The sequence below is a fragment of the Chroicocephalus ridibundus genome, chromosome 1 (assembly GCF_963924245.1).
Source record: "Chroicocephalus ridibundus chromosome 1, bChrRid1.1, whole genome shotgun sequence".
Taxonomy (NCBI): Eukaryota; Metazoa; Chordata; class Aves; order Charadriiformes; family Laridae; genus Chroicocephalus; species Chroicocephalus ridibundus.
Genome location: NC_086284.1, coordinates 99652068 through 99675310, shown reverse-complemented (window position 1 = coordinate 99675310; position 23243 = coordinate 99652068). Strand labels below are relative to the sequence as shown.

Genomic DNA, 23243 nt, shown 5'->3' with positions numbered 1-23243 from the left:
CACAGACACAATGGTACGTACAATAACATGATTCTATGATCACACTTTGCCAAGAGATTCCAGTATACGACACAGTAATTCAAAAGAAACAAAGTGTAAGTTTATTGGACGCCAATATTTCTTAGTCAAGATCTAAGTAAAGAAAACACACAGTAGAAAAAGTTGTACAAAGCAGCAATGGATTTACATTACATTAAAGAAAAAGTAACCCTAAGCTATTAAGTCTCAGTCCTAAAAAAAGTAAAAACCCATCCTTAATCAAAATTCAACACCGGTGTATTGAACTGATATACAATGACTATAAGGTATACAGGATTATAAAACCAGCTTCTTTTGTCTTACCTCTATAATCCTTTAAAATGACAAGTGATTTTGTGTAACTAATTGGAAAATTCTATAGCAAATATATTGGATAATTCCAGTTTCTAGAAACTGTAGGAAACTCTTCCCCTGTACCCAAGCACTAAAAGTGATCCCATTTTCCTGCTTTTTAAAAAGGGACACTGTCAAGAATAAGCCTTAAAATGTGTACTGTATATGTATCTTGCATGTTACATTGCAAAAACATATTTTGTTCTGGTTTTATGTACATATTTTAATTTAAAAAGATGCTGCTGCAGTAGTGGGAAGCTTGTGTCTTTAAAAGGTAATGCGTATCACTGAGAAACTGGAAAAGTGGATTGAGTCCATTTTTCTGGAATAGCAAGAGAAAAAGCAACGTGAAAAATAAGCTCAGCCCACAGAATTCAGACATGTTTTTCAGACATCCTTGCAAGAACTGAGGATGCCCTTAACAGGCATTTTCATGCCCAAGCAGCAAGTGTTATAAGTCAATCAATGTTTTTCTTTGATTTTATTAATATCAAGTATTTTTAATACAGATAAGTACATTTACTGTATACAACCTTTCTCTTGATAGTGTCCCTTTATGTACAACAGTTATAGTACAGTTTTTCACAAGTCATTTTAAATAAACAAGAATCAATGACATTAAAAAATACTATCAGGCTGTGTTCAACAACAACAAAAAAAGATTTTAACACTGATTCATTAACAGCAACATTTAAAAAAACCAAATCCCTAAGCTTGCTTTGATTTTTATCTAAATCTTCTGGTAGGAAAATGTAAACAATTTATTGAACAGTAGAGGCACATGCCAGATTACAGGCTCATGCCATATATTTGCACCCTCATTGTTAGTGCCAAGAAGGTAGGCATAGTCTGTCCTTATCCCATGTGAGGAACTTCTAGTTTTATCACTGGAAGCTTGGAACAAAAACAGAGTACATGTAGCTTCAGACCAAACCCGCATGCCCTACTTGGGGAAAAAAACCAAACAAACAACATCAGACAAAAATTCTACTGGATGTCACTAGAAGGCCTGCCAAAATAGGAAATGCAGGAACAAGTCTCTTACAGCTGTGTTTTGGTTCACAGATAAGGCTACATCTCCATTCTGAAATACACAAGACAAACTCTAGTGTCACCCACAGAAAAGCGCAGATACAAGAAGTAGAGACGGTATTATCACTGGTTCATGTCCTTTGATTTTTGTAAAATGACGGAATTATACCCTAGCTGTATAGACAGGTTTCACGTAGAGGAAAATTCATTTTAACTTTTAGTTCTAAGACTTAAAAAAGATAATCTGGATATATTTTTCTGCCATTGCTCACTTTCAATGGCTGATCATGGTCCCAATTTAGCAACTTAAGCACATGTTTAAAAAAAACCTTAAGACTGATCTCAATGGAATTTAACCATAGGCTTAGATGCTTTGCCAACACAGTGCCTGAAAGGAAAAAAAGTCCCAAAACAAAATACATTTCATGGCTCGACCCTGCTCCTTTTAAATGCAATGGAAGTTCCACTGTACTTCCACTGAAGCAGGATAGTTCTCTGAGATTTATCTGACAGATTATAAAAATAGCAAAAAAAGAAAGAATTAAAGATTCTAATCTATATATTAAAACATCTGCACATTCCTGTCACAAATTTTAAGAAAAAAAAGCAAAACATTTTTTATATTTAACAAGACCTCTAACTTTGTATCACTTTAGTACACGGCTACAAAATTAAACAAGATATGATGCAGACAGGTTTTTATATCAATAAATTTGCCTTTTATTTTGTCTGTGGCCAAACTAGACACTCTTCAAAAGACCTTTATTTATAAACAAGCAACTAACATTTTTTTCATAATTTAACTTTTAAAACATATATTAAAGTTATATAAGTGGAAGCATATTTATTCCGTATCCTCCAAAATAAACACTTCTATCAAGGGCTTTTTAAGATACTGTATAAAAGCTAATAGAAAACCAGAACTGCTATATAAACATCTCATATTAAACTTCAGAGATCCTGAATTTCTTTACTAAACAACAGGAACTGAATTTAAAAAAACGCACAGAACACGCTCAAAGTTAAAAAAAACAAACTTTAAAAACAACCAAACCAACAAACAACTAAAGAAAAACTTAGAAGGAGGCTATTTAGACCGAAAATATTTTATGGATTTTTTTATAATACATAGTATACTAGGAAAAAGGTAAGGTTTCTTCAAAGATGTTGCACAAGCTTTTGATTTAAAGTGTGTGGAATTTATCATCATATCACATAGCAGAATCCCAGCTGGAAGTTAGATGACTATGACACAGCTGAACTAGTTGCCACCTTCGTCTAGAAAGCACGCTGACTTTTCGAAGGCTACATATCAACTTTCAGACTGTTGCGTAGAGGAATCATTGGTGAAAACTTAGGAACCATTTTACAAAACCCTGTTCTATTTTATATGCACAGATTCCTTACGTACATTTAAATGATAATTAGCGCAGCTTTATGTTTTTCTGATTTTGTTAAACCAGGTTAAATGCAATAACCATTTTATTTTGAAATTGTTTCTGGCAAGAAAAAAATTTAGTCTTATTAGATGCAATAAAAAAGTAACTAGAAATGTAACTATTGAACAAGTACCTTATTTTAATTGCAATGTAAATGAAAGAGTTTGATTGATATTCTAACAAATTAGCGTAATCATATTCAGATAAAATTTGCCTGAAAGAGGACAAAAAAGGACATGTTACTATTAGAAGTATTAAGTAACAATTCCAGATTTTAATCAAAAATGAAACAGAAGATGCTTGATATTTTTTTGGAAGCTGAAAAAAAGTCAGGGGTCCATCCTGAGCCAATTCTTTTAAACAAAATTCTGTTGGAAAAAAAATGGTAGCACACTTGGGCTTTCACTGAGAAAAATCTACTCCTGTGTGTGCCTAGCTAAGGATGCTCATCCTCAGATTCTCAGGAGTTACACTTGTGCTTAATTTTGCTAAATCTTAGTGTCAGCTTGCAATTCTTTTTACTTTCAAGTTTGGGATGCTGAAAAAAAATTCATGGTTACATACACAATTAAAGCCTCACTCCTGATAACCCTGAAACTGGTGACCAAATTCCTGCTGCTTTCACCAAGCAGCGCAGACTGGGCTCAGACTAGGTAGCGTGGAATGCCATCCCCCTCTCCCAACCCACATGGGGTAAAGTTGGTCAGGATCATAAATACTGTTTTGCATCATTTTTGTTCACTTTAGTCCATCACCACTCCATTAAGTCTAAATTCTAGCAGAATTTTTCACTGTTTACCACCTACTTCTGCGTAAATATTTTCTTTTACTTACAGAATAATTTTGGACCCTTACTATAGCTTCTGGTAAATATTTATGATACCACTTACACTAAATGCTCCAGTTGTGATTTGAGGTAAAATAATGGAACCACACAGAATATCTGCAGCCCATTATTACCACGATTTTCAACAAATTAGAAAATTGCAACACAGTATCACAAATTATAGAAAGCAGCAGAAAGAAATATTCTATGCACTGTATTCGTAAAATGCAGTGATTGTAGTGTGATGGTTTTTCCTCTGCTTTGAGCTGGATATGTATGCTTAATACAAATTTCAAATACATACTTCTTCATTTATACAGGTGTCTATATAAATATTTACATTTTTAGTTTTTGTTAAAACACATCTTTATACTCATGGCCAACCTTATTACTGTATGTAGGAACACAACTCAGCTTCTGTCCCTTAATGAGCTCTCTTCTTTTTTCATTTAATAGTTATACATTCCTTTGTAGTTAGAATTACAAACAGTTGTACAAATAGTGGAAACAAAATTATGAAACTTGTCTGACATCCATTCAGTCTTAGTTCATATTATAAACAGTACCATTTGCATTATGATGGCTGTTACTACAATGACTTTAGCTACCGAAGTATCTGTAGTAAATTAGTCTTTGGGACGTTATATAAAGCAAAGTACCCCCTCCCCCAATTTTCCTTAGAAACATAATTAAATGGCTGAAAGCAGGCTTGCTGCTACTTTTTTATATAAAATCTTAGTAATAATATTGCTGACTTTAGATTCTATTTTAATTTGCACAAGTTCCATATAACAACAAAACAATTCTATGTTCCCTTAAAATATCAAACATTCATATCCAACAACATCAGGATTACTCAAACTTGAGGTTTATTTGTTATTGCTAAAGGTTTCTAAGACCTAAGTCAATACAGCAAGACACTCCATCCACTTCCTCCCTAACTGCAAGTGTATGGCAACTATTTATATGGAGCTTGTGTGTTGGTGTCTTTATTAAAAAAAAAAAAAAATTAATGAAGTTGATTACAGTATTTCACTACTATAAACTCACAGTTAGAATCCAAATTGTTGTTGCTCTTTCATTTAATATATAACTTTATATATAATACACACGCACACACCAACATCACAGGATGAAGATCCATGCATACAATCCAGATGTGATCATATTTCAGTGTTAAATGAAATAAAAATTATTCTGTTACTATTAGATCCCAGACCACAGTATTTTAAATTACTCTGCTTTCTACCTACTAACCAAGTTAGTTTACCTTAATCTTCAAATCCAAGCAGCATCACAAATTCCAAATTTTTCGTCGCTGTCGTTGTTATTTTGATCCTCTTAGATTTCTAGTTTATATGGCATACATCTGAAATCCTGAACACAGCCTCCACTGAACTAGCTTTTTAAGGTACCTGTTAAAGCTAATTGTGTGTCTGTTCATGGCTCCAAAGACTAAAAGCTGTCTTAAAAGTCCTATGACAGAGTTTACACATGTATTGTCTTTTGAACGTGATTGCTGACAGTGGTGGAGCATGATAGAAGAGCGTATCTGACTCCTGCGGTACGAATAATTTTTCAGTAGTAGTGGAGCTTTCAGACAAGCCTGTCGGACTATCAGGCTCCAAAGGCTGGATTTTGGGGAGGGGTGGGGGTGGAGGTAAGGGTGGTGGTGACGGGGAATTAGCTGGTGGACATATCTCAGGCTCTTTATTTGTGGACTCCTCTGCGGCCTGTGACATGTGAGACTGGAAGTGACTCCACAGACGGAAATTGGTTCGGAAGGCCTTGTTACACACATGACAAATAAATGGTTTCACAGAGCATAAGAGCTCTTGGTGACGCTCCAGCTGTTTGCGTACAGTGAAAATCTTCCCACACTTTTCACAGGGCCACAAACCAGCATCTTTGTTGGAGATTACTTCCTTAGGTTCTCTGCTCGTTTCAGTTACCTCATCTTCTATATCATCTGCAGGCTCTTCTTTGATCTGAATTTTAAACTGCTTGGATACACTTAAGTCTTCAGGTAGGCAGGAGGAATCTTCAGAATCAAAATTTATTTGTTCTGACGAATCACTGAATACACCATCTTCCTTTGCAGTAACAAAATTGTTCATTTTATTGGACTCTGACTGAGGAGGCAATCTTGACGAACTAGTTATTTCTCCATTATGATCCAGGATAGGTAAAGAAAAGTTCTCTGATGGAGCCATTGTGTTTTGATTGTGAACTTCAACTTGATGACGCCAAATACTAAAGGATGATTTGAAGGTACGCATACACTCAAGACAAGTAAGCTTCTTGTATTCACACTTGCTTTCATGCTCATGCTTCAGCTCTGGAGAAGAAAATCTAACGCCGCAGTAAGGACAGATAGTAGCATTTCTACAGAGTCGCTCGTGATTTCCCTGTTCAATAAGTGAAGAGAGCTTAGCATTGCAGAGACGGCACTGATAAACCTCTTTGCTTTCTACTGGACTTTCAATATGAGCATGATCTTTCTGCTTAGGACCCTTATTTCCTCCAATTGGTTTCTCCCCTGGGTGCATTTTTATGTGCTGTTTAAATTGTGAGAGGAAACGATAAGCTTTCCCACAGTAGGTACAAATATAGGCTCCTTTGGTTCTCGATCTTAAATTCCTTTTGATGACTTGTTGTGCTTGTGAAGCAGACTGTCCCTGAAAACCTTGCTTGCCACGTCTTAGTTTAACTATTAGAGCTTTTTTAATTTCTCTCTCTCTCACTATATCGATCAGTTTTCTTTGGAATTTTTCATCCAAAACAGCATGTGAACTGGAAGCAGGTGAGGGATTCTTCACAATTCCATGTTGTGTCTGGCAGTGCGTCCACACTTTGAAATTTGTGTGAAATCTCTTGTGGCATATGTCACAAGCATAGGGCTTTTCCGGATTATGATACATGTTAACATGACGATGAAGACCTGCTGTTGATCGGAAAATTTTAAGGCAGTGTTTGCATTTGAATTTTTTATTTGGTCTTGCTTCTTCCATCTCACTGTATTCATCTTTACTGACATCAGAATCAGGAAAATCAGCATCAAGGTGCGTAGGGCTTGAGCCTTCCTCAAAGTTATCTTCTGACCCAGGAGAACCCTGCTCATCCGCCTTCTGTTTCTTAAATGGTAGTCTTCTATCAGCTTGAAACCTCCTTTTTGCTGGAAGTCTACTTGGTTCCTTATGATCATCCTCAGTTTTAAAAGGAAAGTCTTTATTTGTCGATGCTGAAGCATCACCCACTGTAACTCTTATTATTTCGGCAGGATCTGAAAGTGGACTGCTAGGTTCAGTTTTTATTCGCACCTCTGTGAGAGGGGAGGCAACCTCCCTATCAGTTGACTGAGAGGCACTGAAAGATCTAAGGCGATGTGGGTGTATTACCTGTGGTTTTTCATCTAAGACTAACTTCTCTGATGACTCCTTCACGGATGACTTTTGAGATACAATATTAAATGTCTTCTGGGAATCATTAGTTCCCGGCGAGGAGGATGATGACACCTGTGAAGGTTTTAGGTCAACAGAAGGTGAGTAAATAGGAACCTGGCTGTCCATGGACAGTGACCTTCGAAGGAGACTTTTTACAAGTGGCCCACTTCTGTCAATACTTTGGTTTTCTGGACCAGATCCGCTAGATGGGATTACTAGCCCTAACTTTGAGTAGTACAGCAAATTCCTGTCTTCACCTTGACCAATTCCTTTTCCAGCCTCTCGCAACAGAAATGTAGATTCTGATGTGCCACGCAGAGACAGGACTGGTGGACGCAGCCTTTTTAATGACATCTCTGCAGCCTTTCCTCTTAAAAGCTGACCACTGCTTCCTGGTTCATCGCTTGCAATTTCTTTCTCTGCTAAAGGCATTTGAGGCAATACTGTGTTCCTTTTCACTAAACCACCTCTGCTCTGATCCTCCACAGTTCCAGAAGTTTCATGAAGCTTGGTATAGCTCACAGGGCTTTCTTTCAGCCATCTCCTTTCAGTCAGCGATAAGTTGTGAAGGGTTTCAGTTGGTTTTGTTACTTGTGGTCTAGTGCTAGTTTTGACAGCAACAGAGGGTGAAGGTTTAGAAGTATGGCTTAAATCATGTTGTGTTTGATTTATACTTTTCACTTGTGCTTCAATTCTGTTCTGACAGACAATGACACTTCTCTTCTGAGAACTACTTTCGTCTTCATCTTGATACAGTATTTTCTTAACAGGGCAAGCTGGAAAAGGAGCTTGAGGACTCTTAGAAACAATGTTTGTAAGAAAGGATATTCCAAGACTGTAGCCCAGTTCTTGCACAGCTGCAAGACTGCCTTTTTCAATGAACAAGGATGAAGAATAAATGTAGTTTAATACATTATCAAAAGCATCTGGTTCACAAAAGTCGAGTTGAAACACCGACTGAGACTCATTCTCCTTATTTGTGAACAAAGTCTGGAAGTATTCACTGCTGGCAGCCAGAACATTTTTATGAGCTCGAAATTTCTGATCTCCTACTATAAGAACAACATCACACAGCTGTCCCTTTAGACGCTCCTCATTCAGCGCGCTTAGAAGTGAAATGGCATGTGCTGGATTTATGTAATGCAAGAGCCCCTCCATGATTCTGATGTTCCTGAAAAAGAACAACAAAAAAAAGTTGTAGGTTGCCTTACGTGAACAGTTGTTAGAGATAAAGTAAACACACTAATCCCTCTGTACGTCATAAACTGGCTAAATCACCATCAACAGAGCTGAAGAAAACAGCTTGTTTGGGGGAAAGGTATGGGAACTAAAACAACACTATTAGCTCCAACAGATGCACAGGCACGAGAAGAACCAGCTCACGTACCCACTTTCAAATACACTGTTAAACAGTGATCTTACACCAAGAATATTACACCTAACTAACTGAGGGGACTGTGTTCTCTTCCTGCAATACACCTGGTTCACATGAAGGAACAGTTCAATCGTTTCACTCTTGACCGTCTTTTTCTCAGCTTTATCAATATCCACCTTGACAACTCCATTGATAAACTCTTGACTCGGATATTTAAGGCTTAGTTATGCTAACTCACCTTTGTGAGACTAAGCAAACCTGACAGTCTCCTGCTGACTAAACAAATTAACGGGGTTTTGTTGTCCTTTTTAATAGGATGATGGAAAGGGCATTAATACTGGGGATGGAGAAGGAAGCAGGATTACTGTTTGTAATCTAGATTAATTCATCACGCTTGCTTATGTTTAGTAAATGTTGTTAATATATACTTCTAGCTATCAAATCTGTCACTTAGAACTGCACTGACAGTATCTGGTTTGTTGGAAATTTCACAATTATAACTAAAGTATCCCTGCATTGCTTTGTTCTAGATTAAAAGCAACCAGAGAACTAAACAACCCATCATATTCATTAGCATGAATTAGCATGTGGGCACTTTATGCCCACAACCCATGTACTTGAGGAACAGCTACCCTCGGGTGCATCCAAGAGTACAATAAACTCAAACTCCAGTGCAGAAATCCCCACGTTCCAAATGCTTCAAAACAGAGCCCACTCCATACTGCAGGATGTCTCAATAACTCCATAGACTGCCCCTGATTAGATCTTAATAAAAGAAGAGAATCAGCTTTTAAGTCAGTTTAAACAAACAACTTCTGTGGCATGAACTGAAATTTATATATCTGTGCACATGCACACACACAGAAACCAGCAATACCAGCAATATCTGATTTTCTTTTTTTTTTTCCAGGTACACTTTTACAATTCTGTTCAAGTTAACCTGTAAGAATTTTACATTATTTTCGTCTATGGTGGTAGTAAAACAAGCCAATGGTGTGTCCGTTAAAAGCAATTCTCTTCTTTTTACGGCTCAGTTGACAAACTACTCTTTAGATATTTATACATGATGTATGCTACCACAACAGAAAGGTTTCACTATTTGCTTACAAGCAAAACCGAAAAGTTTATCAAAATAAAAAAACAATGTTAAGAAGCTGTAACCCCATAATTAATAAATAGGGGTGGTAAATCTTAAAACTAATGGATATACATAAACGATCAAGGTCTAAATTGGTGTTATTGAGAAATGACTTAAAGGTTGCTGCATAAAGTGTCTTAGGGCATTGATCATATCATAGGATTGAGCTACACTTCTACACCAGAAATTACCAAATAAATTAACAGTGTCAGAGCAATAGCAAAAGCAAAATTCTGTTTCCTCATCAGATCTGTCTCTTCACTGAGTGCTTCAGTGTCTTGCAGTGTTGTTTCATAAACACTTATTTATCCTTAATTCACCCCAGATGTAATGCATAATCCTCCCCACCTCCATCTAAAAAAAGCAAAGCAGTCAAGCTTCTATGAATTTGAGAAACCAATCTGTTTTGGTTTGCTTTCTATGTTTTGCTTAAAAGTACTGTCTGAGGACTGTGCACTACCTATCTCCTTTGTGGATGCCACTGCAAGCTAAAGTGGTGGGGTCTGGCCCTAATCCAGTCTCATGGTCTGTGCACCCATTAACACTTGGAGTGTTATTAGCACAACCATTGCACGAATGCATCTTTTCCTTTAGTTTCACCTGAAAGAAATTGAGTTTGCAAACTCAAGGCAATTCATCTGTGATGCAAGCTGCAACATGGTATATGGAGGTAACAGATCAACAGGGTGATTATGAAGGAAACTTGAACTAAAATGGTATTTTAGAGACACTCAATAGAGGTTGCTGCAGAACTCACACTTCAAGGACACAGTGGGAAAGGAGTATATTAGTCAAATGTTTTGAAATGTTTTCAAATCTTCATTTTAGTCTGCTTTACCCAGACCTTGTGTCTTGTGTAAAACACTCACAGAATAAACGCCATGTAATTACTATGCATTCCTTTGTCCGTGGTAACACGGGAATGCCATTAGTAAAGACACGTGTAAAATCTTCATGTCTAAAGCGGAATCCAATAGTCACCCATCCTTCTTTCCACATTCTCCTTTTTTATTCATAGAACACCTTCAATTTATTACATTAAACAAGACAAAGATAAGCATCCCACTACAATCCTTCCTTTCTTTCTCAGATCACAGCCTCTTCTGTGCAGTGAAGGAGGCAGAAGCTCTTGGGTGCAATGTAACTCTGTCACTTTAACAGTAACCAAGGCTGCAACAAACACGAATGGCAAGGGACCAAATTAATCCTGCAAAGGCAGCTTTAATCCTGGAAACAAAACCGGAACTGGTTTGCAGAACCATTTTAACACGTTTACACAGATCATCTGAAAGTCTGAGATACTTAGATGTAAAAAAACCCCAAAAGATTACCAGAGTAAATGTACAATGTATTAAAATTTCACTACATGAACACTTTTCAGTAACAAAGTTGATCCAAGACATTCCTACTCTCTTTTGTTCGTCTTATCTGCACACGGCATTTCACTCCCTCAGCTATGCCTGTACAAATATTTGCAGGCCTGCATTACACAGCAGTTCAGACAATGAACCAAAACCAAATAACACTTCTTTTCAAATGCTGGTCAATTTTTATATTAAACCGCAATCTCAAGAATGAATGCGTTGGTGTAACCAAAGAGGCAGAAAGCAGCTATAAGAAGGCAGGAACTCCTTCCAACCATTTGCCATCAAAGCCAATGCTCGGCTGACTGCACTCGGCCCTGACACAAAAGGTGTGCCTAGTTACTGTGTAGATAACAGAAATATGTCAGTCTCCTGTAATACTAGATTTGATTCCAGGTGTTTGAGGAATCACACTTCCTCAGATGAAGATTATTTTGCCATTAGCTACCTGAACTCTTTCCTCCAGATAATCTGCTCCTGTTGTCTACAACCATTTTTCCCCCTCTGTCTTCACTACTGACTGGAAACAAAGTTCTTTCTTTTTTCCTTCCATGAAGTTCGGGTGACATCAAGTACAGTAGGAGCATACCAGAAAATCTCCCATTGTCTGTGTTCAGGTGCCACATGCTATAGCAGCTGCTGGTCCTCAGGAGGAACAGTGACCACAAGATCCAGGAAGGGCAAGTGGAGCAGGCGCACCTGCAGCCTTCCTTGGGGAGACCAGAAAGAGATTTTAGTGTCAATCTTCAATAGCCCTTCTATTGATCTCAGCAAACTGGCTTTCAGAGACGTAAGTACCATATTTGCTACGAGATCTATTTTTTGAACAAGGATAGAAAAAAACACCTCTACTATTTCAAAATTACTTTCTGCAAAAAAGAAAATCTCTACTCAGGAAGGTCTTCACAAGGAAAGGGTGAAAAAGCTTATTTTTTGGCTCAGCAGTCTATTGATCTTCTACAGCTACCCGCATTTGAAGTGGTAGTTCCCCTTCCTTTTCTCTGCCCTTTACTCTCACATCGCCTGCTCCCAGCCCCATGGTACCCTCCTCTTCCTTTCACCAGCTCTGATGCTCATTTCACCTTCCCTAAAATGAAGCTGAAAACAAACAAAACCAACCCTGCTTTTTTATATGTTTGCTATTTTATAGGTTAGGAGCTTCATCAGCTCACTGAGAGGTCAGACGAGCGCCAGAGTCGCAGCAAGAGAAGCCAGAAAACTATCCGTTCTTTGTCAGCAAGTTGTTCAATCAGCTTTGCCCATCTGAAACTTCACTTTCAGAAACAATGAAGTCACCGATGCTGAAACTTTACAAATAGAATCAGGCAGACATTTATGTGAAAAAATTCAGCATAAGAGCTTACACTTGCAAATACACAAGCAACTAAAATAAGATGTTGATGTTGCCTGCTGACTTCCATTATAACAACACAGCTGTCAGCTAAAGCTATGTTAATAGCATGTTGGGGGTGGCAGTGGGAAAGACAATGTTCTGAAACACTTAATGAGAAGCAATGTTGCAGCAAGGAGGCGCCAGGGCTGTGAGAAACTGCAGTTAGAAGCAGAGAATACAAGGAAGGAGGAGAAAATGCACACAGAGGAGACAGATAGGCAACAAGGGAGACAACAGGGGTTTCAACAGGGAAAACATACGTAAGAAGTGTGGTGGGGGTTAAACCCACTAAAAAATCCAAAGAAACATGGATTATAAAACTCAGCCAAGAAATACAAGTGACTTCTGGGGGTATCACTGTGGTTTGGGCAGGTAAATGCCGGAATGTTGCACTCAGTTGTGACTGCACAATCCTCTTTTGCAGACAATTCGATGGCTCTGATAACTCATGTGCTATTTCAGACACAAGGGGGGGAAAAGAGTCCCATTACTCATCAAGAGCCCAGATGCAAAGGAAACCTACACTGTTTAAAATTCAAGTATCCTATGCTGGATTTTATTATTTGAGTTTGACAGCAGTTTATCAAATCCCTCTTATCCCATGTTGTGTTAACAACACAGGTACTCTCTTACAGTCCATATATATTTAAACACACACACCCCTACACACCCCCAAAAGCTATATGTAAAAGCTCCAAACCTGCAGAGCAAGATTGTTTGCACTTTTGTAATCTTTTTCTGACTAAATATTTGAGTAATCTCTTGCTGTAAAATTCAGGGATTCTCTCTTCCTGGATTTAATGAAATGTGATTTCAACTGCTATTGCTGTTTTCCACTGCAGACAATACTGCGAACTTCCTCCATGACGACAATTGTTTTTAATTTCCAACAGGTCAGCAACAAGGAGAGACTCACTGGTATGAAGACAGCTATAAAATTGGATAAATAATATATTTGCTAGTGTGTGAAATTGATGTATTAATTTCCAACTACTTACCCTCCACACATACAGAAGCGGAAATTTAGGGAGACGAAAAGAAGAAATTCTGTAATATTGTGCAGTCTCTCTATTTTGCCCTCCACTAGAGACAAATAATTAGCAGTTATCCTGATACAGACTAGAAATTTTCTTAGAAATTAGAGGCTATTTTTCACATTCAGATCACACCCGTAGTTTCACCAATTGACCCTCAGAATAGCTCCTGACTTGCAGCAAACTACAAGGTGTTAGAGTAACACCACAAAGCCCCGCTTGTCCTTCTTGCTCCTGTTTACAACAAATTGCACAGCTAAGGGTGCAACTTCATCTTACTCTCAGCCCAATCTAACCGGGAATTGCTCCTCCGAGGAGCAGTCCATGTTTCCTCCCCCTCTAAGAAAGGACGAGCTTGCTGTCTGATCAGTAAACTGATACAGCTGACCATGGGATTGCACAACTACTGGATGTAAGGGAGAGGGCAGGAATGTGCTCTGGCTGTGAGCTTTTCCCATTCTTCTTGAAAGAGCTCAAGAAGATTAAAACGCATCAAACACTGTTCGTCCTGGCCTCCATTCCTCAACTGAAAAGTGTGTAACTCATCATCCAAACTGCTGTAAACTAAATCAACAAATTAAAAAGTTTGAAAACTCCATTCCCAAAGGAGTTCTTCATTTTTTGTTCTCTTGAGTAACATTGCCATTAAACTCCCTGATGGGACAAGACCTAAAGGCTTGATGTCAGAATATACATTCAAACATCTACTAAAAGCTCATTCCCAGAAACATATGAAATCAAGAATTTGAAGAAGGGAAGACACACATCAAACATGTATGCTTGCATTCTTTCTACAGGTTGACTTGGTAATGCCAAGATGTACTTACCAAACTGAATAATATTCAGTCATCTGCTTTACTGTATGAGCTACTCTTTCTTTGTTTAACCAGCCCAATTCACAATAAAATCTTGTTTACATACTGATTTTAATTTTGCTGGTATAGTGAAAGTGACAAACCCTAATTGTGGGCATATTTCTATTAATATAAAGGTGCTTTTTACAGGCACAGAATATTCTAGATGGGAAGAGAAACCAATTATACCCCTATAATGTATTTTTCTATGAACAGAATTGCATTTACACTAAGGTTTCTATAAGAAAACTAGAGATGGGGGAAAACAGTCATGCTTTTAATCTGAAACATCTAGAACTAATATAAAAGCCAAGCCTAAAAAACTGCCAAGTGAGAAACTTATGATTTAGGGAACACTGGTATCTTCCACCCACTGAAGGGATCCAAAGCCTCCATTCAGCCATCACCTTTATTCAGCCTTCATTAATTATGGGCAAGATACTGTGAAGACAATATAGGATACTGTAAAAGGATAAAGACAACAGCAATTTTACATGAGTTTTACATAAGAGATTTACGAGGTCATGAATAGCACATGGAAGATTTTCAGCTTACTCAAGGTCCACGTGCATTTGGAGGCAAGCAACGTCTCACACCCCTTTTTGAAAAAAAAACACTAAAAATCCTCCTCCATGAACAAAACCACTATATTTTTTCTTCAAGAGTATTAATGAGAAAGGAGCTGGTCCTACTCTTACCGAACTTCTGGGGTATTGGCCATTGACCTCAATAGGTGAAGGAGTGTACTCAGAGTTATGTCCTGGCACAAAATAAACTAATTCCTCTTGGTTGTGACAGGTAGATTAGGTTGTGGCAAATGGTGATTAGAAATCACAGTATTTCCACTGCCTTTCCATCCATGTTTCTTATTTCACTTTAAAAGGATTTCTCTGAGGGATATTTACTGTACCAAGTACATAATTTTTGAAAAATTATCTGAAGACACTCACAAATGTATTCAGATCAGAATGCCAAATAGTTCACCCCAAAGTAGCTCTAATGTTTTTTTTTTAGCTGGTGGACATATACGCAACTGGGATTACTGGTACATCCCTAGTTCCAGTGTATTGTGGTGTGAGGTTTGGTGCTGGCCTATGCATGAACACTGGAGGGAAATATGTGAGTGGGAGGGATGGGGGGCAAGGGGGTGGCAGGGACACTCACTGTCCCCCATGTGAGAGCTGTCCCTGAGCTAACCACAATTTATCAAAGAGACTACTGAGAACAAATTGCAACCTACAGATTACTCACACTGTTAAGTGCTGATGCAGGATAGACCATGCCTAAGAAGATTAATGCTCCAAGACAAAAAATGAAAAAATATTTCTTCCTTTACCAAAGAATGCAATTTAATTGTATATGAATTACTATAAAAGGATAAATTTCACAACATTTTTTTTTAATTATTTGGCCAGAGGATTTTTCATGTCTTTTCATCACAGATTGTATAGAAAGATTTTGTACAACAAAGGTCTGGTGTTTCACTAAATATCAGAGGGAAACCCCCCCCAACAATCAGGACAAGGTGATTTTAAAACTTTTTTATTTTTGATGGTCTGTAAGACTGCTGAACTGACAGGGGTAGTAGTGGAGGTGCAATAAATGTAGAAAGGCTGCTCAACACTTTCTTTCCTTGTTCATAATATGGCTGAGCTATTCTAGAACAACATAATACACAAAATAGCCAATAAGCAAAGACAATACATTGGGGTTTTTTTATTTCACTGCTGATTAAAAGACAATATAAGAGAATTGCTATCATAAATATTATCATTAAGGAAAAAATATGAAAAAATATTACAGTACATAGACTAATATTAAATCTACACCATAAACATTCAGGGAAAGCAACTCCGTCTGCACAGAATATCTATTTTAAAGCAGAGCATACTGCAGTCTTTCCGCTTGCAACAAATGATTTCGCTGCCTCTAAAGATTTTTTTTTCCCCCTTCCTAGGATCTCAGATCATTAAATGTAGCAGAGTTCATTATGAAATAGCTCAATTGCTCAAAAGTTGAGAATTTCTTTTAATGAGAGCTGGAAACAGCTGCAACTGCAGCGTGTGACTCACAGCATAGTACCTCGCAGTGCAGTACAAACCATATGCTGATTACAGCCCAACTTCCTCTCCCCAGCTCCTCCTTCCTCTACCCTGTAAGTCTACACTTGTTTATAGCCTGTAGTTATCACTGTTTTGCAGATAAAACAATTTGTATCAACTGACAGGGTTATCACCCTGCCACTTGGAACCTACACAGTAAGAAAAGGATGCATAGACGTTCACATTTGTTATACTTGTGTACCATTAAATATACAGCACAAAGAGGACTTCAGGAACTTCTTACAAGCTATTGCCTCTTTTTATATTAAATAAGAGTGCTAATACATACTAAAGGGTAAGTTACCTTAAGCATTAAAAAAGCACCCAACTCATTACAACTTTAATCCTGTGTTGGATCACAGAGAAGTGCTGAAATTAGCGGAGGAGCAAGAGCACCACTGAGGGCAAGAGACATGGTTACCCGCTCTCAGTTCCGATTCCCAGGGGTGATCTTGGCTCCAGCAGGCTCAGGGGAGCTCACAGCTGGAGAAACCCCTGATAAATCCTGGTCTGGCACACATTCTAGCTGAAAACTCCAGAGGTTGTAGTCTGTGACATCACCTTGCAAGTCCCTACTGAGTTCTTTAAATGCTCACGATCCAGTCAGGTTGGGTGGATTTTCTACAGGTAGAGTAAACCAAATCTTCTTACGAGATGACAACTGTAGAGCACATGGGTAATACAACTTCTGAGAGAAAAGGATGTCAGGTCCCCTTCCACCCAAGAGATGGCCACATAATTTGTTTTTTGCAAACAGGTTTATAAAAACAGTTGCAAAAGTTTGCTCAGAAGTTCCCCTCAAGAACATCAGCATAACCCTGGTGGAAAATTTTAGTCAAAGCAGTTAGTTTGTCAGTTTGAGAAAAGTCAGAACAGAACACTGTAAGTGGCAGTGTTCAGGCAATGCAAACATAAAGCAGTACTAGATTTACCTGTAATACATATTTACTACTCCTGATTTAATATCAAAAACCTTGTTGTACAAAAATACTTAAAAAACTCAAACTATTTTCATATTAACATCTAAGGATAAAAATATTAACTACAACTTAACTACAAGATCTTCACTGTACTCACAAAAAGCTGTGAGTTTATGTAATTCATCACAATCTCTTCTTACACCTACAGCCTACCTACCTCTTACTTCCACTGAGTTCAACAACAGAAAAACAGAATAGTTTTTAAAGTACCATTTAATTATTAAGAAGAGCTCACTCAGCACACAAAGTTCCACAATATTTCCTGTCTCATAATAACCACTTTAGACTAAGTTTTCCTGAGGCTTGATACTTCAACAAGCCGTGTCCAATCTGGACATACAACGGCAGTTTGGACTTTAAAGAGCATTAAAGTACATATCTCTTAGACAGCTGTGATCGGGCAAAACACCTTCCACACACCGGTACACAGCGCAAGAGCATTTTTCCACTAGGCTATGAGCGGTACTTTTTCCTACTCATGAATAATGCACCCAAAGAGCGCCTGGACTAGTAAAACTACACTGCGTTTAATACCTGCATGTACTTATAGGTGGCAGGAACCTTGCTGGATTGCCTTCCGCCCTGAAATGTGCAGGCGAGCGCGGCTCCCCCTTCGAGACACACCAGGGCAGGCCTACGGCGCGGAGGGGCAGCCCTCCCGCATCCTCTCCCTATGTTTGACGGTCGGGAGCCGACCCGGTAATCCGCCCCGGGGTAGAGCCGCCCAGCCGCGGCCCCGCAAGGCGGCGAGGAGGGAAGCGCCGGTGTATCAACGGGACGCCACGTTTCCCCGTCGTCTGTCCCCCCTCACCCCACCCGCCCCGGCCTTTGCCGCAACCGCCTCCTGAGGCGCAGCGCAGGTAGGGGGGGGGGTGACACACGCGGCCGCTCGCTCCTTCCCGCCGGACGCGTGCCTTCCCCCCCCGCCCCGCTCTCCGCATGCGCCGTGAAGGGAAAGCGGCGACCGGCGCTACCGCCGCGCAGGCGCAGTTCCGCGGAATTCCGGCCTCCCCCGGGGAAGGGGTGGGGGGAGCGGGGGGGAAGAACGACGGACGGCGGGAGCGGAGCATGCGCAGCAAGGCGGGCCCGGGCGGGCGATGTGGCGGGCGCGTGCCGGCGCAACGGGCGCTCCGCAGCCGTTTCCTCAAAGCTCGAGGGAGCATGCGCGGGGAGGAAGTGGGGAGGGGGGGGGGAGGAGGGGCCGGGGAGACGCGTTTCGTAACCGGCGCAGGCGCATTGAGGCGCTCGGGGAACCGCAGCCCCGCTCGGTGGTGGCTGTGGAGGGTGGGGGGGGAGGGGAAAAAAAAAAAAACAACCACCTCAGAGTTACGTCAGGAAAAGACGCCTTTGTACACGGGGGGACCCACGCGGCGCGGGCAGCCCCCGAAACGGGCGCGAGACGCGGCCGTTACTCACCCGCTCCGCCGCCAGCCGCGCCCCCCCCGCTGCCCCCCTCGGCGCCTCCTTTCAGGGTTCGCCCGCGCGCGCTGCCGCCGCCGCCGTGATTCCATCCATCTTGAATTTGACGTCATCCCACACCAGGGATGAGGTCATCGAAGGGAACGCTCGTCACGTGCGCAGCGCTCCGATTGGCCGGCGGGGGAGCGGGGGGCGAGGCGCTGGCGCGGCGGGGGAGGGTGGCGGCCAGGGACGGTTACAGGGGGGATTCCCCACCCCCCACCCGCCGCCGCCGCCGCCGCCGCCGCCCCTCCCCCCGCAGGTAGCGCGGCGCGCGGCAGCCTTCGGGCGTGCGCGCGGGCGCGGGCCGCCCGCGTGGCGGGGACGGCGCCGGACGCCGGCGTCCCCCGGCGCGTCCCCGGCTGTCCCCATCCCCCCAGCCCGGTAACGGCCTGGCGCGCGCGCGGGAGGGAAACTGAGGCGGCCGCGGCGGGAGGGGGGACGACGACACACACATAGGTCACCGTTGTCCCCCACCCGCCCCGCCGCGCACCTCACGGGCTTGGGGCCAGTGTCACCGCTGGGCCGGTGACAGTGGCGTTAGAGTCTGGTTAGGGAGAGGCTGTGGTAACCCGCGCCCCCCCCCCACCCCGCGCCCCGGCCCGGTGTCACTGGAGGGCCGGTGACAGTGACGTTAGGATTCAGTTAGGGTGAGGCTGTGATAACCCGCACCCCCTGCCTGGCTGGTGCCACTGGTGGGCTGGTGGCAGTGGTGTTAGAGTTTGTTTAGGGTGACGCTGTGGTAATCTGCACCCCTTCCTTGGCCGTTGTCACTGATGGGCTGGTGACAGTGGCATTAGGATTTGGTTAGGGTGACACTGTGGTAACCCGCACCCGTGGCCTGGTCCGGGCCCCATGGGTGGAGGGGGTCTGCGCAGGGGTAACCGCTGCGGGCAGCATTAATTTGCAGTTCTAATTTAATAGTCTGGTTTGTTGTGAGCATTTTTTTTTATTTTTGTTTTTTTTTAATTTTAATCCATGTTTTTCTGCAATGTAGGGGGGAAGGCCCAGCACGGCTTGCGAAGGAGCTCAACTTCTAGTGGCACGCACGTGGTGTCCTCGCAAGCTGGCCCACCGCTTCCCAGTGTTGTCAGGGAGGCACGTGCCCGGGTGCCAGTGGATCTTGTCTCGACCCTTTGTAACCGCTGTACTCGTTCATCTTGTTGTGATTTGAAAAATTATAATGAATGTTATCATTGCTTTAGGCTTGCTTTTCGTGGAAATTATCCACTTTGAATTAAATACCTGAATAGGGCTTTATGTGTCAAAACCAAGTATTAAAATAGAATTACAAGATTTCTCTTGTTTTTGTTGAAAGCTAATCTGATCCATTATCTTTGCATTAAGGACAGCTCAAATTCTGGAGATTAACATCTAATCCTCATACAGATTTTCCAATAGTGCTTTTAGATATTCCACGTAAATCACAAATACTGTGAAGGAGCTACTAGAATCTCTGTAATGTGTTTAGTGCTGCGTTTAAACCTTTTTGCCAAGGGTTTGTTGCAAATGGACTAAACCCCATGTAAGAAAAATGGTGATGTACCTCACTGGGTCCAGCTCCTCTCTCACCTCTCCAGGTACTTTTTTTGCCACTGTTGGCTCTGTAGTCGTTTTGCAAATTTGCTAACCTGCCTGTGATAGGAGTGGGTTTTTTTTCGTTCACAGACTTGTGCCACTGCCACTTCTGTCCTGACATGAGTGTGGCCATGTGATGAGCTGGCAGGAAAACCAAATGAGCTGTTTGGTTTCATTTGGAAGAGTTCCCTGATCTGGTTTGTTGCACCAGTATGCAGGCAACTGCTCTGGCACAGTAGGGCCTACTGTGGTAATAGGAACAAACAACTAGGAAAGCAGTTGGATCTGTTCGCGTAAACCAGTTTACGCAGTGACACTGGCTCTGCTGCCAGTGAAGCATTTGTGAAACTAACCTGAGCTCATAAATCTAGCGAGGCCCTGCTCTTTTTTTTTTTTTTTAGTGTACTCAGTTATCTCTCAGCCAAGCAGAAACAAGCTGGTCTTGCATAATTATTTTCTAGTCCACAGTTCTCCAAAAGGTCCTTTGTCATAGATGAAGAGCCTCCGTGCTGGAATTACCCTGCTGAAAAAATTGTGTTCCTTAAGGTGTACACTCACATAGATTCGTAGAATTGTTAGGGTTGGAACGGACCTTAGAGATCATCTAGTTCCAACCCCTCTGCCATGATCAGGGACATCTCCCACATGTATAATTATGTCTTACTATGCAGGTATTTATTATCAGGATTTTTAGTTTGTCAGTTTCCCTAGTAAAAGTGCAGCCATTAGAATAGAGCCCACATAGCAGCTTGTATAATATTGGCACCAGACAGCAGTTACTCTCTGAAGTTCTTACCTTAAGCAGATGATTTGAGAAAATTTTGAATGTAATTCTCAAAGATTTTGTGGTTTGACGGGACATAAGACTCAATCTGACTGTATTTCATCATTGAGTCTGGTTGATGATGTTATTAAAGTTGTATGGATGTCTTAATTCACTGTAAATCAGATTTTTCTTGATTCTAATGAAATCTAGGCAAGGATTTCATGCTGTAGAATTATTTGGGATTTAAGTTGCTTCTAAGTAGGTTAATTTTGTCAAATATAACATTCACAATTATTTGGATACTTTCTCATTCTTCAAGAGTAGCTTGTTTCTGAACATTTTTTTCAAACGTTTCTAATTTTAAATGCTTTGATGGAGCGCTTAAATAGATATACTTTTCATCTATATGTGTGTGGTTGCAGCTGTTATTACCAGATGCATGTTTGTTGAGTATAGGATTTGTTTTCCATTCACAGTATCCAAGAGCTGCTCAGATTAACTTTTGATCATACTCACCAGCAAGCTTAATTACTGGAATTTTGTTAAAAACTGAACCCCTGCAAAACATAGGATGTGAAGAAAACGATTTTAAAAATATGGATGATTATACATGGACTTTGTGAGAAAATTTACATGTAAAAATTAAAAAAACTTGCATTGGTTGTATGTGTAAATATGAGAAGTCACTATTTTTTGTGATGCAAATGTTGCACTATAGGACCAAGTTGTGTATGTACTCTGAATAGTTTGGGGTTTTTTTTAACGCTAACATTTGTTTCATTTTTGGTATAAAAATATTTGGAATAAAGTCATATCCTGGAGCTAGGATGTCTTTTTCTAGATTGGTAGTTTCAGTCCTTTTTGATTTATAGACCCCTAAATTTTTTTAATGAAGGTTTGGACCTTGTGCGATTAATTTAAAACTAATGACATCAGGTTATTTTCCTTTAGAGAGCTTTAGAAGTATCTCAGATACCTGTAGGCACTCCTATATTAGCAGCTGAGAAAGAGTTTTGCAGAGAAAAGCTTGGGTTTGGGGAAGAAAAGGAGAGAGTTTAGAGAAAGAAGGACACATCTCATGCAGTCTACTTATGCTTCATTTTGGTGGGGAAACCTCATCTAGGTGTAGATGCTAAAATCTCTCATCTTGATAAATTTTCTTTTGAGTCTTGAGTCTGTGTAGAGAGGTTCTTTCTGTACTTTGATAGCTTTAGGAGTATATACTGCTGCCGCATCCCCTCCTCCGAGGGAGGCAGCGTGTCTTTTCAAACTCTAAGGTTCTCCCATAGCTGCTGTAATAGCAGAAATGCAGTACCAAAGGGACAGAGAGTTGTTATGTCTATCTTGTTTCCTACCAAAATCCCTGAAATTATTATTGCCAGGGACATATTGCTGAGGGAGATCACTAATCTCTAAGAAACTGCCTCCTCTCTCGGTTGGCCCTGAAAATCTTATCAGTGGAGCATATCCTAGTGCTGCAGGACATGCTATTGCTGTTACCCTGTTCCTTCAGATACCGGCTCCTATTCCAGAATTTCTGGGAAGGGAAGCACTGTTACTTGTGATCACAGAAAACACTTGAATGAACCGGTTCCTTTCAGCCACTGTTGAATGCAGCAAATGTCTCTGGAAACACTAGAGGTCTAGCTTTATCGATTCCAAATATTCTGCCAAAACACAGGTAACTTAATGACTTAGAAAATACAGACACAGAATTTTCTACCAGTTTCTCATTGATGACAGATGCGCATGGAAAAGGGTGCCTGGATTTTTGGTTTTTGTTTGTTTTTTGTTTTTCTAATATGTGTGTATGAAACCTCCCATAACAAATGGTAAAAAGAAATCTTACTTTTTCTGGCAAAAGTATGGACACTTATCAGTATTCAGAGAGACAACCAGGCAGTAAGATACAAAATGGGAATATTACAAAAATGGCAGTGTTTCCATAACTGCTCTGAAGCAAGGCACACAGACAAGGCTCCTTCTGAAGATTTAAATTTCTTACCAGGAAAATAACTATAATACAGTATAACGTAAAACTGTCTTCCTTCCTGGTATTGCCATTTCTGAGTGCCAAGTTTTGAGCTTT

At 40.6% G+C, this 23243-nt stretch overlaps 1 protein-coding gene across 1 annotated transcript; it reads right to left on the bottom strand.

Moving 5' to 3' along the window:
• Nucleotides 1-78: 78 nt before the first annotated feature.
• On the bottom strand, nt 79-18878 carry ZBTB21 (zinc finger and BTB domain containing 21). The gene is made up of 2 exons (XM_063345070.1): nt 18769-18878; nt 79-8283 (listed from the first exon to the last, which is right to left on the bottom strand). Exons 1-2 carry the CDS (start codon nt 18861-18863, stop codon nt 5094-5096), a joined length of 3285 nt encoding a protein of 1094 aa, XP_063201140.1. The 5' UTR covers nt 18864-18878; the 3' UTR covers nt 79-5093.
• Nucleotides 18879-23243: the final 4365 nt, after the last annotated feature.

What these genes read in the sequence shown, in the direction of transcription:
- ZBTB21 (XM_063345070.1), bottom strand. Translation starts at nt 18,863, where the DNA reads ATGGAATCACGGCGGCGGCGGCAGCGCGCGCGGGCGAACCCTGAAAGG. An exon ending in CGCGGCTGGCGGCGGAGCGG is followed by an intron (nt 8,284 to 18,768) that starts GTGAGTAACGGC and finishes GTTCTTTTTCAG; the next exon opens with GAACATCAGAATCATGGAGG.